The sequence below is a fragment of the Anthonomus grandis genome, chromosome 12, assembly GCF_022605725.1.
Source record: "Anthonomus grandis grandis chromosome 12, icAntGran1.3, whole genome shotgun sequence".
Taxonomy (NCBI): Eukaryota; Metazoa; Arthropoda; class Insecta; order Coleoptera; family Curculionidae; genus Anthonomus; species Anthonomus grandis.
Genome location: NC_065557.1, coordinates 2,822,695 through 2,840,465, shown reverse-complemented (window position 1 = coordinate 2,840,465; position 17,771 = coordinate 2,822,695). Strand labels below are relative to the sequence as shown.

General features: G+C 35.2%; 5 protein-coding genes and 1 long non-coding RNA gene across 6 annotated transcripts; 2 read left to right on the top strand and 4 right to left on the bottom strand.

Moving 5' to 3' along the window:
- Positions 1 to 134: 134 nt before the first annotated feature.
- LOC126742734 (glutathione S-transferase C-terminal domain-containing protein homolog) lies at positions 135 to 2,003 on the bottom strand. The gene has a single exon (XM_050449516.1). It carries the CDS (start codon positions 1,870 to 1,872, stop codon positions 190 to 192), a length of 1,683 nt encoding a protein of 560 aa, XP_050305473.1. The 5' UTR covers positions 1,873 to 2,003; the 3' UTR covers positions 135 to 189.
- Positions 2,004 to 2,114: 111 nt separating this feature from the next.
- On the bottom strand, positions 2,115 to 2,872 carry LOC126742756 (protein JTB). Its single transcript, XM_050449546.1, has 2 exons — positions 2,655 to 2,872; positions 2,115 to 2,594 (listed from the first exon to the last, which is right to left on the bottom strand). Exons 1-2 carry the CDS (start codon positions 2,708 to 2,710, stop codon positions 2,189 to 2,191), a joined length of 462 nt encoding a protein of 153 aa, XP_050305503.1. The 5' UTR covers positions 2,711 to 2,872; the 3' UTR covers positions 2,115 to 2,188.
- Positions 2,873 to 3,168: 296 nt separating this feature from the next.
- On the bottom strand, positions 3,169 to 5,514 carry LOC126742733 (GATOR complex protein NPRL3). The gene is made up of 2 exons (XM_050449515.1): positions 4,399 to 5,514; positions 3,169 to 3,930 (listed from the first exon to the last, which is right to left on the bottom strand). The coding sequence occupies exons 1-2, from the start codon at positions 5,388 to 5,390 to the stop codon at positions 3,201 to 3,203; spliced, it is 1,722 nt and encodes a 573-aa protein (XP_050305472.1). The 5' UTR covers positions 5,391 to 5,514; the 3' UTR covers positions 3,169 to 3,200.
- A 1,257-nt stretch (positions 5,515 to 6,771) lies between these two features.
- Positions 6,772 to 16,416, bottom strand: LOC126742724 (syndetin). Its single transcript, XM_050449507.1, has 14 exons — positions 16,232 to 16,416; positions 15,991 to 16,179; positions 15,620 to 15,931; positions 15,381 to 15,569; positions 14,984 to 15,326; positions 14,779 to 14,932; positions 14,527 to 14,716; positions 11,366 to 11,667; positions 11,098 to 11,302; positions 10,733 to 11,041; positions 7,509 to 7,667; positions 7,336 to 7,457; positions 7,093 to 7,282; positions 6,772 to 7,043 (listed from the first exon to the last, which is right to left on the bottom strand). The coding sequence occupies exons 1-14, from the start codon at positions 16,286 to 16,288 to the stop codon at positions 6,927 to 6,929; spliced, it is 2,838 nt and encodes a 945-aa protein (XP_050305464.1). The 5' UTR covers positions 16,289 to 16,416; the 3' UTR covers positions 6,772 to 6,926.
- LOC126742742 (tRNA (adenine(58)-N(1))-methyltransferase non-catalytic subunit TRM6) lies at positions 7,835 to 9,131 on the top strand. Its single transcript, XM_050449528.1, has one exon. It carries the CDS (start codon positions 7,918 to 7,920, stop codon positions 9,097 to 9,099), a length of 1,182 nt encoding a protein of 393 aa, XP_050305485.1. The 5' UTR covers positions 7,835 to 7,917; the 3' UTR covers positions 9,100 to 9,131.
- Positions 16,417 to 17,383: 967 nt separating the features above from the next.
- On the top strand, positions 17,384 to 17,679 carry LOC126742763 (uncharacterized). Its single transcript, XR_007662712.1, has 2 exons — positions 17,384 to 17,415; positions 17,463 to 17,679. It is a non-coding gene; the product is annotated as an uncharacterized LOC126742763 (long non-coding RNA).
- Positions 17,680 to 17,771: the final 92 nt, after the last annotated feature.

The window sequence follows — 17,771 nt, the reverse complement described above, 5'->3', positions numbered from 1 at the left end:
TAGCATAAAAAATTTACGTGTAATATCGATACTATCGTTCATACGGATTTGCTTGAATGACAGATGTCATTCGTTAAGCTTGATCCAACGTTGCCTGTAGAAATGACTATCGATATCGATACTTTCTCATCACAAACAGAAAAAAACGCTTTAATTTAATATTTTAAAAACTTTTTTTTTCACATACACCTACGGCCTCTCATTACAAATCCCAACTAACAAATTATTCTTATTGGTACAAGTTTCTGGCTGTAGCTTCCCTAAGTGCACTGTATACCCGCACTCCATGGCGTACAGCCTCCGATCCGTATCAATGACGTCCATACAAAAATACCCCTGCCGAGTCTTGACATTTTTCAGGTCATGGGTCTGATCAGCCGCATGCGCCAAATTAAAATACAAATGTTTAACAATAAATAGACTTTTATATTGTTCACTTCTTGGGTAAGACACTTTATGGCACTGTTTAATCCCCCCGTAGCAACAAGGACAACACACAAAATCCGCCTTGTTTTCAATACACATTTTAAGCACTAGATCTGTGGCAACCCCGCAGGCATGCAAGGCCAACCCCAAGTCAAAACTGCCCCTAAAATAGTCCAAATTCGACTGGACTATGGTGACATTTACCAAATTGAGGTTCCCAATGGTTTCTCTTGCTCTTGCCAGAGATCTTTCCTTGTTTTCGACCAAAATGATGTGACATTTTGGTAGAAGGCAGGCAATTAGGATCCCCAAGTGTCCGCTGCCACTACAAAAATCCACAATTTTATATGATTTATTTTTTACTACGGCCAAAGTGGCTTTTGCTAAACTTTCCAGCTGTTCACACTTCCTTTGTGCTCTGTTTGCTGGTAGGGTCCCACAGTGTGGACTTGCCTTTAAGGGCACCATAGACCAGTCAAATGCTGTGTCAAACCCATATAGTAAACCTGTGTTTGTTATACATGGTTTGATTTGGTCCACTAAATTTAGGGCTGCTTCAATCTTGTTTTGTGTGGTGTGATTCACTGGTTCAGTCCGTTTGGGGTCTGCATTGTACAGGCTAACATTATTTATTTCAGGGTAAATAGTAGAGCCAACTACTATGGTGTTATTAGGGCAATTATAACCTATATTTGGAAAATCGAGCCTTTGAAGCCATGCCAAAGTTAAAGGAAATTTCAAGGGTATGCACGCACTGTCACAATAAGTTTTAAATAGTTTTAAACACGGATAGAGAATTAGGTCTGCTAAAGTCACATAAGGTCCCTCAGCAAAGTCATGGTTGATCATGAGCTGCTCTCTAGGGGTGCTACTGTTTAAACGTTGCTCGTTTTTTTTGTTTCTAGCCAATTTGTAAATGTTATGAATCCTTACAGGTTGTGACAAATGGTTCTCGAAGTTTACAATCTCATGGGGCACAAGAAATGCCCCATCTTGCACACACTCACCTTTTAAAACTTGATTTATAGCTCTAATGATATCGACTTCACAGAACCTGGTCCAAATAGAGCTTTCAGCACAAGCAACCAAACAAGCCTCTCGGAACCCCAATAATTTCCTAACGGAGTCTTTGGTGCTGAGCCGACACACTTGTCTTGCAACAGAACATAACCCCGAAACCACTTGGTTATTAATCACTAGTAAGGGCCAACGGCATATTTGGGTAATATCACTTGGATCTTTAATGAGTTCATAGGTTATGTTGCTAAAGCTAACCACTAAATTTGACCACTGGGGTTTATCACTTAAAATGTTCAGTTTTAATTGTAACTTTGGACTCTCGGTAAATTGGGAGACATGCAAGATGATGAAAGTCTCCAAATCAAGCCAGTAATTGTCGGTTTGCCCTTCTGTCCATGCATTTATATATAAAATTCCTTTAGACATTTTTAAGGAATTTATAACTAGAATAACTGATTTTACATTGTACTTAATTCAAAAGGAGTTTCAAGAAATCATGTTTAATACAAAAGTAATCAACACACCATAATGTTGGTTTGCTTTGATTTTAAACTAATTCTAACCTAATTTTTTTTTGACAGGCATGACAGTTGTGCAAAGGTGTTCTTTTCTCATTGTTACTAGAAAAATTTTAATTTTCTGTAAATTTTATTTAATTACAGTAAGACTTTGTTCGATATAGAGATTATTTATTTCTATTATTTACAAACAATAAATATTCACATACACATCTCCGCTATTATCACACACAATTGGCTAATTGTCTTGCAACCCTTTGCACCATCCGTTTATTCAAAACTCTCTTTCTAGTTGAGACACAGACCAAAGACACTAAGCTGGCCCCCAACATGAATCCCTCGAATTTCCAAAAGGTCTGTTCGTCATAATATGCAGCCCTGTCGCAACTTCTTGTAACTATTTCACCATTGGCACATTTGAGCACCTCCTTGTAATGGGTGTGAATGCACACCCCAATACTTTTGCTTCGCAGTTCGAAGGCGGAACAGGGCTCGCAGTCTTTGATAACTTCAAACGGTTCTTTTTCAAAGCAAGTCGAGTTTTGTTCGACTATAAAGTTATTTTTTCTGGAGGCACGCTGGCTGCTGTCGGTCCAATGGGATTCCACCACTAAAACTACCAGGGTAAGTCTGGAAAGTTAAATTTTTTTTGAGGAACTTGTTGGGGTTTAGTTGGTAGGGCGCACTTACATTCCTAGAAACGATATTCCTAGTAGCATACGTTTTTTAGGGCACGATTCGATCATGATTTCGTAAACGACTGTTAATAGATTTAAGGTTTGGGAATTAATAAACGTTTTATTTGTTTAAAAGGATTTTTAATTTAACTGTTTTTGCAAGAATATTGATTTTGTAAACAAAACAAATTTTCGAGGTCACTTAACCTCACTTTTGATTAGGATACGTCAAATCTGTCTGTCAATGGGAGTGTCTACAGGTTGAATCAATAAGTAGGACTGCTCTACATGTATCGACTCCTTGCTGCCAAATGGTTTTAGTTCATTTATATACATTTTAACAATGCAGTGGTAATTAATAATTAGAAAGTAATGTGTGTAAATTAAATAAATGGGACTTGTCTCAATAAAACTTTGTTACGTCAAATATCATGCTGGTCTCAACTATCAAGTAAGAACGATCACTGTATCGATATTTTTTCTTACGGATTCAACTACTCAGGATTTGCATTAATAATTAAAACTACTTTTCAATAACAAAACAATATTTAATAAAAATTCAATTAGTGCAAGAAAACATGGCGATAGCCGGATCTTCGGTATCGTAAGTAATCAGCACGTCCCTAAACTTGTCGAGGAGCTGCGTAATCTGGCTCCTCCTCAAATTCTCCAAATACATAATCTCCTCGATATGATGGTTTCCCTCGAAGTAACCCTTCCTGCACAATCTGGCAAAGAGTTGTAGGTCCTCGGGCATATTCGTGGCGGGAATTTTAAAAATCTGACTGCGCTCCTCGTCTGGAAAGTCCAGCAACAGCTCCTCCTGATAATCGTGTTTATCGTCGTCGGTCGAGGCAAAACTGGCATTTTCCATATTTAAATTTCGGAATATTTCGGTGGCTTCCGACAAGGTCGACGCACCGGATTCGGACTCGGTCCGTATAGACGGTTCTGGATAAGACGCCGATAAAACAGAACTCGTCCTGGGCGACGGGGTTTTACCGAACTTCTTTAACGTTTTTGAGGCGGTGGCGCCACTGTCCGTCGGCATGTACTCGATATAAGTGTGTAACTGGAGCAACAGATGGTGCTGTAACATCCATATGATGTTTCGTACCAGTAGTGATTCCATGTTATTTTTACTGATTGGGTTCAGTTTGGAGCTTAGGGACGTAGGCACCGAGAATTCTTGAATTACCTTGATTAGACTTAAGTCGGGGAACACTTTGGAGAATTTGTTTAAAAGGGGGGAATTGTGGTGTAGAGAAGCAGTAGGAGATATTACATACCTGGAATAAAAACTGTCTTATCTTCACATGTAATGTGTAATATTGGATATATGTATGAACCATTGATAGCATAATATTGTACAGGATGAGTCAAGTAGTGATTATAATCCTAAAGATTATCGTTACTATTACACTCTAGTGCGAAACCACTGCACACTCATTGACTCACCCTAAGTTCCAAGGAGCATTTCTACACTCTAATTATATATATATTGTATTTATTAGCATTATTAACAAGTCAGGTAAGAGTAAGACTCATAAGTAAGGATTTAGTTCTCAGATCGGTTTGATTTTTGCTTTAAAAGTTCTTAAGCTTTCATTGAAAAAATCATCAGAATCTATTAGAAAATTTTCCATTGAATGTTGTATAAATAGCATAAAATTGGACAGGATGAGTCAAATAGTACTCACATTGACTCACCCTATGCTTCAAGCCTTCCACTTCCCACTAATATTTTAAAAACTTACCGATTGGTGCCACAAACTGGAAATATAATGGTTGCTTTGGCCCAATAAACCAAATGAGCGGCCAGTTCAAACACATGATTCAAAGTTAAATCTGAATCAGCCGATAAAGTTTGTAAATTCTTCATCGGCGAGTATTCCCTGAGCATTTTCGCCAATGAAGGAGAACTGTCCAAACAAGTAAAATCGATTAAATGCTCCACGGGATGGAGCAATAACAGACTGTGATAGGGCCTTAATGCTTGTAAACACCGGTCGATATCCTCTGGCTCGACAATTTGACCACCCAGGTGCCACTGATGTGCCTTTTGGGGCAAACAGAAGCTTAAAGTGATCCATCTGTTGAGTCGCACATTCACTAAACCGCTACCACATAAATCACTGTATAATTTTTTAATATTTTGGGCCAAAGTGCACTTTTCCAGTATCACTTGGAAGGCAGCACTGCTAGTACTGCTAGTAGTGCAATCGTCATGCGTGGACATCATTATTTGAATCTGCTCAGAAACGTAGCCACAGCGTTTTTCTTCGTGTCTCAAGATGAGCCCTAAGCGTTGACTTAAGTCATGATAGCACCTTACTACCGAGTGGCTTGCCAGAGCCGACAAGGTGAACACTATGTTAATAAGCATTATACCGGAATCATCCTTTTCAGTTTGTCGCGTTTTTAGTTGTAGTAGAGTGGGATGGCTGACGAATCGCACGTCGTTCACTTTCAGTTCGAATTTTTTGTTGCATAAATCAGTTTTTACTGCGAATAGGGAGGAGAGCACTTCGTCGCTGAACCCGGTTAGAACCCCATTGGTTATATTGGAGGAGGCGGCGATTATCGGGCTCTGCAGAGTCTCCTCAGCTATAGGAAGGGTGTAAGGATTCTTTCTGGCTTTATCATCAGTTTCCTGGTTTTCGTTGGTATCGAATGGGTAACGAAACAGTAAACGATCCCCTTTGCTGTCTGATTTTACCAGGATGATGCTCAGTGGACTCACTTCCATGTTTTAGTCAGTTTGTTCCTATTTTAGGGGGATTTGTCAGAACATCCCTTATATTTTTGTTTTAATTGTTAAATTGCTTATTTTCTTGTTTACATTTTCGAATATTTTGGTTGTCAAATGGATGTTTTGACTATCTGTCGACGTCAGTTCCTCTGTCAAAAGATTTAGGTTATGTCAGTAGGGAGACGGCCGACATATCGATATTTGTATATTAATATTTTTTATTTTATTTTGCCGTTGTAAAAAGCAAAAAAATCCATTCAACTTATGATGCCTTATTTAGGGTGTGCCAAGAAATTTAAAAAAAAAAGAGGGTGGACTACTCTGGGGAAAGTATTGATTTGGCTCTCAAGGTCAGTTTGTCTGTCGACAGCTTCAGGTCGATATATGTTAGAACATTTTTTTTTTGGTTATTCAGTACAATATTTATATATTAAAGGTAAGTATTTTTTGATTAAAACCAATTAAATTGTTTTGTGCCGCACTGGTTAATGACAATTGAAAGGCTCTGTCAACGTCAGTTTCTCTGTCAATAGTTAGGGTGTTAGAATGGGGATGAACTATCGATATATCTTTTTTCTAGGTTACCAAGGAGGTTATTTTTAAGCCATTATATCTTATTCAGACTAAGATATTAAAACCAATTATTTTAATTTAAAAAAATTCCAATGAGAGTGAACTAACCGGAAGAATGTAATTGGGGTCTCTCAACGTCACATTCCTTGTCAGGTGTTTAAAGTTATGTCAGATTTTTTTTTGCTTTAGGTATTCATTTATTGAAGGTTATTTTTTATTAAAATCATGAAAATAATTTCTCGGAATATTCTCCTGCAAAAGTTTTTTTCTTAATTTTAAAATGTAATTAAAAACGGTGCATTACTCTAGAGAAACTAATGCTCTGTCAACGGCAGTTTGTTTGGCTATGTTAGTAGGGAGGGGCTAAGCGATCGATAGACTTTAACATTTTTTTTTTCTTGAATTAATCAGGAGGTTATTTATCTATTAAAGGTAATTTTTCTAATTAAACCTTTTCAAAATAATTCCACTGAATACTCTCGAGAGAGGATTACCATTCTGATAAATTACTGAATTCGTCAACGTCTGTTCAAACGTTTTAGGTTATATCAGTAGAGAGGAGTTGATCTATCGATAAATTTAAAAGTTTTGATTTGTCAAAAGTTGAATTCAGTAGAAAAGGATTGATATTATTATGTCTTACTCAGGACACTTGTTGAAATCTATTTACTTTGCTCAGGGTGTGCCAATAAGAAAATGTAAGTTATTTAAAGTCTTCCAATAAGGGCGGAACTTTCATGTTCTGCCAATAGGGAGGAAATGGAATATCGATATTTTTAGACGTTCTCAAAATAAATACAATAAATAAAAACAAATATTTATTATTTAAACAAAATTACGTTTTCTTATCTCATACAAAACATTCAATAATAAAAGTCAAAATATACATATAGGACCAAAAACTTTGTGCAAGAGAGCTAATAAATAAAAAAAATATAATAACTAATAAACTACTTAGCGCTACCTAAAAGGGCTTTTCTCAGATTCTTCAATAATTTGTAACAGTTTTTGTCTGATTTTCTTGTTACTTTGACATGCGCAGCTAACCAGGCCGTAGAGATGTTTCGCAGAATATTCCTAGAACATTTAAATTAAATTCATTTAAATTTAGATTCCTAGTTAATACCTTATGCTCTTGGATCCACTTTTCCAGCTCTACATCGGGTAAATAAAAAGCTTTAACGTAGTTTTCCACGTATTCCTTATGAGGTACCGGCCTCAATGACGAGATTTTCTCAAATTTAGTGAGGAATTGAGTGAAGTCTAGTTGCATTAAGGCTCTGCCCCCGTTAGAGCATTTTTTAGCCTCCGAAAAGCTACAGGAACAATAGTTACAATAAAATCAACAATAGCCTTAAGGCTCTATTACCCTTGGACGAAAGTATGTGTCACAATATGGGCAATACTCTCCCACAACACCCTGTACACTTCACTGGATATGGGTACCTTGTGGGACTCCTTTTCCAATCTTAACCTAAATATTTGCACCTCCTAAAAAGCGTAATTTAGAGCCCGCAAATAAGGAATTTCAGTGTAAATTACCCTTAAGACCATATCGATATAAGGGTTATGTTGAGACATAACCTCTTTCACTTCCCAGTTGATTTTCGACATGGATAAAAGGGTTTGTCGCAGGTCGAAAGCTTGGGCCACAACCGACATATAAACCGGTTTTCTTAAGTGGGAGGCCCCCATAATGTTCTGAAAATAGCGTTCAAATTTGTAATAAACGCCCCTTACTATGGTTACGCACGCTTAAAACCGTCAACAATATCAGTTGAGAAACTTTAAAATAAAAGCCCCTTACTACTACGATTGACACATTAAAACTCTCAACTGTCACTTGTCAGTCATGACAAGCGACAGTTCAGAAGTTGACAGTTGACAAGTCGACCTAACCTCAAAAAACTCACCTTGTTATTTTAAAAACAAACAGTATTTGAATTAAAAAATGACCGAAAATCAACTGATAATCAACGCGGGGGATCACGTAATAGTTCAGCGGCAGGGCTACACGAAACTGCATAAACTAAAACAGCACGGCAACATGGCTATCGGGAAATTCACGGTGGAAATGGACAACGTATTGGGGATGCGCTACTTCGACACCTTCCAAATGAAAAAGAGCCCCAACGGTAAAAAGTTGTTCGTGTTAGAGCGGGTCAGTGACAGCGGGAGCACCATAAACAACTTGAACATAGAAAAAAGTGGATTGGACAACCGAGACATTACCGTGGAGGAAGACACTCAGGCCTTGACGAAAGATGATATAGACAAGCTGCAGGACAGCGAATTAAACTCAAATACGATTATCGGAGAGCTGGTGAACAACTCGAAAACCTTTAACATGAAAACAGAGTACTCGCAAGAAAAATACATTAAAAAAAAGGAGAAAAAGTATTTCGAATACATCCAGCTGCGCCGTCCAACGATTCGCCTCCTGTGCAACATGTTCTACCGGCAAGACCCCACAAAAACCTTAGGAATAAGAATAGATGACCTCTCGCAAATATTAACTTATGCCAACATACAATCTGAAGGGAACCATATGTTGTATGACAGTGGAACTTCTGGCCTTATGGTAGCATCAGTTATGAACGCAATAGGACAACAAACCAGCGGCACTTTAATCCATATGCATCCAGGAAATGAATGCCAAAAAAACGCGTTTGTAGCCATGCAATTCCCAGAAGAACAAAGGAATAGATGTATAAATGTGAATTTATATTCGGTGCTAAGGCATTATTATCAAAGTGAAGACCCACCGTGTAAAAAAGCGAAAGTAGACGAGCCCCAAAAAGTGCCTCAATGGCAACTGGACAATGTGAAAGCATGTGAAATTTTAACAAACAAGTGTGACAGTTTAATTGTAACTTGTAAAGAGCATCCGGTGAATATCGTAAAGGAACTTTTGCCATTTTTAAGGGGAGCAAGGCAGTTAGTGGTGTTCAGTTTGATCCGGGAGCCTTTGCAAGACTTATTCTTGTATTTAAAAAGTCGCTTGGACATCGTGGCGATTAGGTTAAGTAATAATTTTTTGAGAAATTATCAGGTGTTACCAGAAAGGACTCATCCGGAAGTTAACATGAACAGTGGGGGCTACATTTTAACAGCTGTCAAATTGAATTGTTAGAGGATTTTTATATTAAATTTTTACAATATTGACTGTGTTTTTAATATTAGAATTGTTCATGAATGTTAAGTAATTAGGGAAATTGTTGTGTGAGAGATTTTTGTACAAAAGGTGTAACTGTTTCAAGTACTTTGAGTTATAATTATGTTTTTATATCTGGATGGATTTGATTTAAAAGATTCTTTGGAATGTTTTCTACTTTCAGTAAAAAAATCACAAAAATCCTTGGTTTAGAGGATTTCAGAGTTAAATTTTCAAAAATCATGTTCGAGAGTGAAATCAGTTTCCGGTGACTTGAGTCATAACTCTACTTCTAGTGCTCTGATTGACTTGATTTTTGCTTTAAAAGTTTATTTGAAATGTTTTTTAGCTCTCATTGAAAAAATCATGAAAATCCATGTATTAGAAAAATTTTTATTCAAATTTCCAAAATTTATGTTCAAGAGTGAAATCAGTTTCAGACAACTTGATCCACAATTCTACTTCTAGTGCTCTGATTGACTTGATTCTTGCTTTAAAAGTTTCTTTAAAATGTTTTTTAGCTTTCATTGAAAAAATCATAAAAATCCATTCATTAGAAAATTTTTTATTCAAAATTTTCGAAATTCATGTTTGAGACTGAAATCGGTTTCAGGTAACTTGACTCATAACTCTACTTCTAGTGCTCTGATTTACTTGATTCTTGCTTTAAGAGTTTCTTTGAAATGTTTTTTAGCTTTCATTGAAAAAATCATGAAAATCCATGCATTAGAAAATTTTTTATTCAAATTTTCGAAATTGATGTTTGAGACTAAAATCGGTTTCAGGTAACTAGACTCATAACTCTACTTCTAGTGCTCTGATTGACTTGATTCTTGCTTTAAAAGTTTCTTTGAAATGTTTTTTAGCTTTCACTGAAAAAATCATGAAAATCCATTCATTAGAAAATTTTTTATTCAAAATTTTCGAAATTCATGTTTGAGACTGAAATCGGTTTCAGGTAACTTGACTCATAACTCTACTTCTAGTGCTCTGATTGACTTGATTTTTGCTTTAAAAGTTTCTTTGAAATGTTTTTTAGCTTTCATCAAAAAAATCATGAAAATCCATGCATTAGAAAATTTTTTATTCAAATTTTCGAAATTCATGTTTGAGACTAAAATCGGTTTCAGGTAACTTGACTCATAACTCTACTTCTAGTGCTCTGATCGACTTGATTCTTGCTTTAAGAGTTTCTTTGAAATGTTTTTTAGCTTTCATTGAAAAAATCATGAAAATCCATGCATTAGAAAAATTTTTATTCAAATTTTCGAAATTCATGTTTGAGACTAAAATCGGTTTCAGGTAACTTGACTCATAACTCTACTTCTAGTGCTCTGATTGACTTGATTCTTGCTTTAAGAGTTTCTTTGAAATGTTTTTTAGCTTTCATTGAAAAAATCATGAAAATCCATGCATTAGAAAATTTTTTATTCAAATTTTCAAAATTCATGTTTGAGAGTGAAATCAGCTTCAGGTTACTCGAGTCATAACTCTACTTCTAGCGCTCAGATCGGCTTCATTCTTGCTTCAAAAATTTCATTGAGAAGTTCTTAGGCCTTCATCAAGAGAACCCATCCATTAGAAAGCATTTATATTTAAAAAAAAAACTTACCTGCGAATAAAACTGTTGCAACATAATCTTATTGGTCTGCGGCACCAAATGTTCCAAATACTCCTGCAAAAACTCGTACTGCTTCGCCAAAAACACCAAACTTTCGACGGCGACGATCCGCTCGGCTAGACCGTGCAACGTTTCGGCCCTTTTCACGTCCACCATCGGGGACAGGGCGGGTTTAAGTACACGACCCTCCGGCACTAAAACGTCCGGGTCTTGGGGGGGCGGTTCGTAAATTAAATTGTCGCCGATTTTTCTGAGGGTTATCAAAAGCTCCTCCGAGTATAAATTGTTGCCCGAGACGGTCTAGAAAATCGTTTTTGAAAATTGACTTATGGTGGGCTATAATAGGGTGGACTCACCAAATCCGAGGCGAAAAACAGATGAACCGAGTACAAATAAAAATCAAACAGTTGGTTCATGCAGTTAATAATTTGATAAGAGATCGGCTTGAGCAGTCTGGACATTTGCAAGTAGTTCCCCACCTGCCTTAAGACCGACAGGGTGGTGTTGGTTAAAATGGGCACTTTATGGTCGTTTTGTCGGCTTTTCTGAGGACTTTCGCGCCTAAAAATCCCATTAATTATAACGGCGAATTTACAAGTAAAGCGGTTAGAAAAAGAGCCTCACTTGTCCTCGTCCACAAACTCCCTCTTTAACTCTTCGGATTCCTCGTCGCTATCTTCTGAAAAATAACCGGAGGCACTGTCCATGGCCAGAATGTCTTCCTCGATAATCGTTTCGTCCAAATTGGCATCGAATGGGGTACCGCGCTCCGCGTATCTGATCAATAAAGTACCGGTAATGCTGCTGCCATCTTGCGAGTGACAAGAGGAACAATCGGTACTGGTCGCCGTGTACGCCGGTAATGTGGGGCTCATTTGGGTCGAGTTTTTGTAATTTTTCAAGGCGGTTCTTACCGACTTGAATTCCTGTTAATTGAACACGAAATTTCTTTATAAAAATTTAGAAGGTATAAAGTATTGTAATGGTAACTTTAGGGTTCACTTAGTATTCTAGGTGTATTCATAGGTGAAATTAAACAAGGAGTTGTTTCGTAAAGATTCTGAGTGAATCACGTACTTCTAGTGCGCTGATTGACTTGATTTTTGCTTTAAAAGTTTCTTTGAAATGTTTTTTAGCTTTCAATGAAAAAATCACAAAAATCCATGCATTAGAAAATTTTGTATTCAAATTTTCGAAATTCATGTTTTAGAGCGAAATCAGTTTCCGGTTACTTGAGTCATAACTCTACTTCTAGTGCTCTGATTGACTTGATTTTTGCTTTAAAAGTTTCTTTGGAATCTTTTTTAGCTTTCAATGAAAAATCACAAAAATCCATGCATTAGAAAAATTTTTATTCAAATTTTCGAAATTCATGTTTGAGAGTGAAATCAGTTTCCGGTAACTTGAGCCATAACTCTACTTCTACTGCTCTGATTGACTTGATTTTTGCTTTAAAAGTTTCTTTGAAATGTTTTTTAGATTTTAATGAAAAATCACAAAAATCCATGCATTAGAAATTTTTTTATTCAAATTCATGTTTGAGAGTGAAATCAGTTTCCGGTTACTTGAGTCATAACTCTACTTCTAGTGCTCTGATTAACTTGATTTTTGCTTTAAAAGTTTCTTTGAAGTGTTTTTTAACTTTCAATGGAAAAATCACAAAAATCCGTGCATTAGAAAATTTTTTATTCAAATTTTCGAAATTCATGTTTGAAAGCGAAATCAGTTTCAGGTAACTTAAGTCATAACTCTACTTCTAGTGCTCTGATTGACTTGATTTTTGCTTTAAAAGTTTCTTTGAAATGTTTTTTAGCTTTCAATGAAAAAATCACAAAAATCCATGCATTAGAAAATTTTGTATTCAAATTTTCGAAATTCATGTTTTAGAGCGAAATCAGTTTCCGGTTACTTGAGTCATAACTCTACTTCTAGTGCTCTGATTGACTTGATTTTTGCTTTAAAAGTTTCTTTGGAATCTTTTTTAGCTTTCAATGAAAAATCACAAAAATCCATGCATTAGAAAAATTTTTATTCAAATTTTCGAAATTCATGTTTGAGAGTGAAATCAGTTTCCGGTAACTTGAGCCATAACTCTACTTCTACTGCTCTGATTGACTTGATTTTTGCTTTAAAAGTTTCTTTGAAATGTTTTTTAGATTTTAATGAAAAATCACAAAAATCCATGCATTAGAAATTTTTTTATTCAAATTCATGTTTGAGAGTGAAATCAGTTTCCGGTTACTTGAGTCATAACTCTACTTCTAGTGCTCTGATTAACTTGATTTTTGCTTTAAAAGTTTCTTTGAAGTGTTTTTTAACTTTCAATGGAAAAATCACAAAAATCCGTGCATTAGAAAATTTTTTATTCAAATTTTCGAAATTCATGTTTGAAAGCGAAATCAGTTTCAGGTAACTTAAGTCATAACTCTACTTCTAGTGCTCTGATTGACTTGATTTTTGCTTTAAAAGTTTCTTTGAAATGTTTTTTAGCTTTCAATGAAAAAATCACAAAAATCCATGCATTAGAAAATTTTGTATTCAAATTTTCGAAATTCATGTTTTAGAGCGAAATCAGTTTCCGGTTACTTGAGTCATAACTCTACTTCTAGTGCTCTGATTGACTTGATTTTTGCTTTAAAAGTTTCTTTGGAATCTTTTTTAGCTTTCAATGAAAAATCACAAAAATCCATGCATTAGAAAAATTTTTATTCAAATTTTCGAAATTCATGTTTGAGAGTGAAATCAGTTTCCGGTAACTTGAGCCATAACTCTACTTCTACTGCTCTGATTGACTTGATTTTTGCTTTAAAAGTTTCTTTGAAATGTTTTTTAGATTTTAATGAAAAATCACAAAAATCCATGAATTAGAAAATTTTTTATTCAAATTTTCGAAATTCATGTTTTAGAGCTAAATCAGTTTCCGGTTACTTGAGTCATAACTCTACTTCTAGTGCTCTGATTGACTTGATTTTTGCTTTAAAAGCTTTTCTGAAATGTTTTTTAGCTTTCAATGAAAAAATCACAAAAATCCGTGCATTAGAAATTTTTTTATTCAAATTCATGTTTAAGAGTGAAATCAGTTTCCGGTTACTTGAGTCATAACTCTACTTCTAGTGCTCTGACTAACTTGATTTTTGCTTTAAAAGTTTCTTTGAAACGTTTTTTAGCTTTTCATGAAAAAATCACAAAAATCCATGCATTCGAAAACTTTCTATTCAAATTTTCGAAATTCATGTTTGAGAGTGAAATCAGTTTCCGGTAAATTGAGTCATAACTCTACTTCTAGTGCTCTGATTAACTTGATTTTTGCTTTAAAAGTTTCTTTGAAGTGTTTTTTAACTTTCAATGGAAAAATCACAAAAATCCACGGATTAGAAAATTTTTTATTCAAATTTTTGAACTTCATATTTGAGAGCGAAATCAGTTTCCGGTTACTTGAGCCATAACTCTACCTCTACTACTCTGATTGACTTGATTCTTGCTTTAAAAGTTTCTTTGGAATCTTTTTTAGCTTTCAATGAAAAAATCACAAAAATCCATGCATTAGAAAATTTTTTATTCAAATTTTCGAAATTCATGTTTGAGAGTGAAATCAGTTTCCGGTAACTTGAACCATAACTCTACTTCTACTGCTCTGATTGACTTGATTTTTGCTTTAAAAGTTTCTTTGAAATGTTTTTTAGCTTTCAATGAAAAATCACAAAAATCCATGCATTAGAAAAATTTTTATTCAAATTTTCGAAATTCATGTTTGTGAAAAATTTGAAAAGTCAAAAACTTCTTACCTGTAGTTGCAATATACTAAAAGTGGACTTAACGGGGCAAATTTCCCACATTTCATTCTCCATAAAAATCCTCAACTCGTCCAGCCTCTGGCTGTGGTAATTCCTAAAATAACAGACGCTCTGCCTCCTTATCGACTCCTGTAAATCCTCACATTTACTGTTACAAAACTCCTCTCCAACCTGAATTAACCTGTAAGTAATTTTCATTTTTAATAAGCACAATTGCATAGGAAAAGTTAGTACTACTACTACCTGTGAACAATTCGTAAAACTTGCAAAAACTGATCGAATTTATAGGTGGCCAAATCAGCGTTCAATAGTAAACTGGACACTTTTCTTTGCACATCGTCCCATATTTTAACCACATTATGGTCGAGTTTTTGTTTGCTCATATCAAATTCTACATCTAGAAATTCTATTTGAAGAGACCCAGTCATAAAACCATTAAAACTATTACCTAGAGCATCATCATCATCTGACTCTTCACGATTATTGTACCATTTTATCAGCTGATGGTAGCTGAGCACAATTTTAAAAAGTACTTTACACAATTGCACCAGACAGGGAATAAAACACTCCTGAGGCACTGACTGGCATAAAGTTTTATAAGGGTTCTTACCGCTATCAGCCGCTACTTCTCCAGTGGATACGAAAGAGTTAACAATATTAAAAGAGGAATTATAGATGGCAGTGATGTAATGCACATGTATGTTATCTATCATCGCCACTTGAGATTTTTCTAGTAAATTGTAAGCAGATTGCAGCTTACCGTAACGGTCTTTATCAAAGTGGTAACACATCTCAAAGAATCATTTAATAGACATTTTAAAATTACTACTTTATGTTTCACTTACCTGAGCTAAGATCCTGTCCAACTGCCCGTCAGTGCTCTCCAAAGTCTCTTGCAACTTATAATTTAATGCGGCCACACAACTGAAGTGTCTATATTTAGTAGCGACTTTTTGGCACCTCTTTAGTTCCATTATGGCCCCTGCATAGTCCTCATCGTTCAACAAGTCTTGACACCTTTTATCAAAACTATACTGAAATCCACTTATTTATCACTTCTTAAAACTCTCTTAAAACCCCTTACCAAGTTCTTAATAGTAATTAAATTCCCTAGCAGCCTCTCGGCCAATTTCCTCTTTCTATAATTGGCTAAAATCCCTAAACTGGCTGAAAACTGTTTGCCCGAAATGCTCAGCTGTTTCCTACTTTCCCTACACAGTCCCAAAGTGTCTCGGACTTGCCCTAAAATCTCTTCGATAGTCTTAAACTCCTCATTACAAGAGTTTTGATGCTCCAAAATTAGTTGTAACACTTTCTTTGACACCACCGAGTGTTGCTGCTTGAGGTTTTTAAAGTCTCTTTGGATCTGGTCACAGTCAAGGACTTGAGGCAACTTCTACAATTTTGGGTAATGAAAATGGAGCTTATAGTATAAAGAATGAGAAAAACTCTTACAGATAACTCAAATCTGCAAATGTCAAAATCGTCATTCATGGAAAAATATGCTGCCTCAATGCTCTCTAATATGTCTTGGTCTGCGGGACGGTCACTGTCCTGAGCCGTTTTACTATTAATAGAGAGGGTGGACATTTGGGGGAAGTGATAGTTCGAGTCATCGAAGCCCATCGAGGGTATTTTTGGGGGCTAAAAGTAATTTAAGCTTAAAGGCTCAACCGGACACTGTATTATGGGTTACCTGTTTATTGATTAGGCCCAATATTTTCTGCTTAAACTCGTCCATTTTGTTTGCCATCCCGCCTAATTACTTTAGACGAATAATTCCATTAAAATTAGAGTGCTATTTACAAAATAAATTAATAACTTTTCGTTTGTAAATAACAGGAACGTCAACTTTGACCTTCGCTGACCAACAGCTGTTCGTGACAGATGTCAATGTCAAACTATCTTAAGTAGGGATGGGCTTGCTAAGCTGTTTAGTGTAGTATCAAACATGACAGGGGGAGAACGAACCACAAATTACTAAACTATCTGTTTAAAGTTTCCATTTTTAAAGTGTTTAGGGCATCAATCTATGCAATTACTTTCTTCTGTGTTATTATTGCTAGAAATGAGATGTTTTTTTTGCATCGAATTACATTGACAATGTCACAGTGCAAAAGTCAAATATTAGTACAGATGGGCATTCCAGGCCATTTAGAGTACTGTCAATTTTTTGGCAGAGGAGGGAGGCATAACTAAATATCTTAACCTATATTTCGAAAAAAAGTTTAAAATATTTTAGTTGCAACGACAGATTGCTGTAACTTCCAAGGTAATTAATAAGAAATTACAGTCATCTTTTATAAACAAAAAGCAAATTTAATAACTCTTTTGTTTTTTGTTTAAACAAATTAATTGTTACTGTCCCATGACAATGTCAAACTGCAAAAAGTGACAGTTATTACTAAAAACTGTTAGAGTAGTGTCAAACTTTTGACAGAAAAGGCAAGCATAATAAATTCCTAACCTATAATTTGATGTCAATTTTCATATATTTTATTACATATATAATAACAGATAACCATAACTGTCAAGAAATTTATATCATTGCATTGCTGTCATCTTTTATACAAAAAAGTACATTAATCTATCTTTTTAAATTTTTAAACGCACTCATTTTTACAATGTCAAACTGCATAAAGTGACAGTTTTTAGTAGGGCTGGGCATTCTTAGCGTAGCATCAAACTTTTTATAGAAGGGGTAGGCACAACATGTTGCTAACCAATTTTCCCCACAAATAAGTAGAGATGGGACTTTTATGACACATAGAGTACTGTCGAACTTGACACAGAGGGGGCTGACATACTTTATTGAGGAACCTAACCTATTACCCTTGTTGACAACCCATTGCAATACGTCTAAAAAATGTTTACTGGCAAGTTTATCCTATCTAATTGTACAAATAGTTAATTTTTTAAATTTGTAGCCCTACCTGCACTTACAGATGGAAGAAATCCTTAAGTAGAACTAACCAGAAACAGTTAAAATGAATGCAGAAACTGCTTAAAGTTGAATGCTGTTGTTCTTTCAATACTTCACTGGGCATGTCTGGTTATCCATATTAATTACCCTTATAATTTATTGTTTTATTTACATTATTATGTACATGATTACGTAATATATACAGTATATTTATTAATTAATAGGTCATTAAAACGAACCTTTTTATACAACCAACCGAAACTATAAAAAATAATGCATAACTTAATTGGACTCGATGGTCATTTGTTTAAGT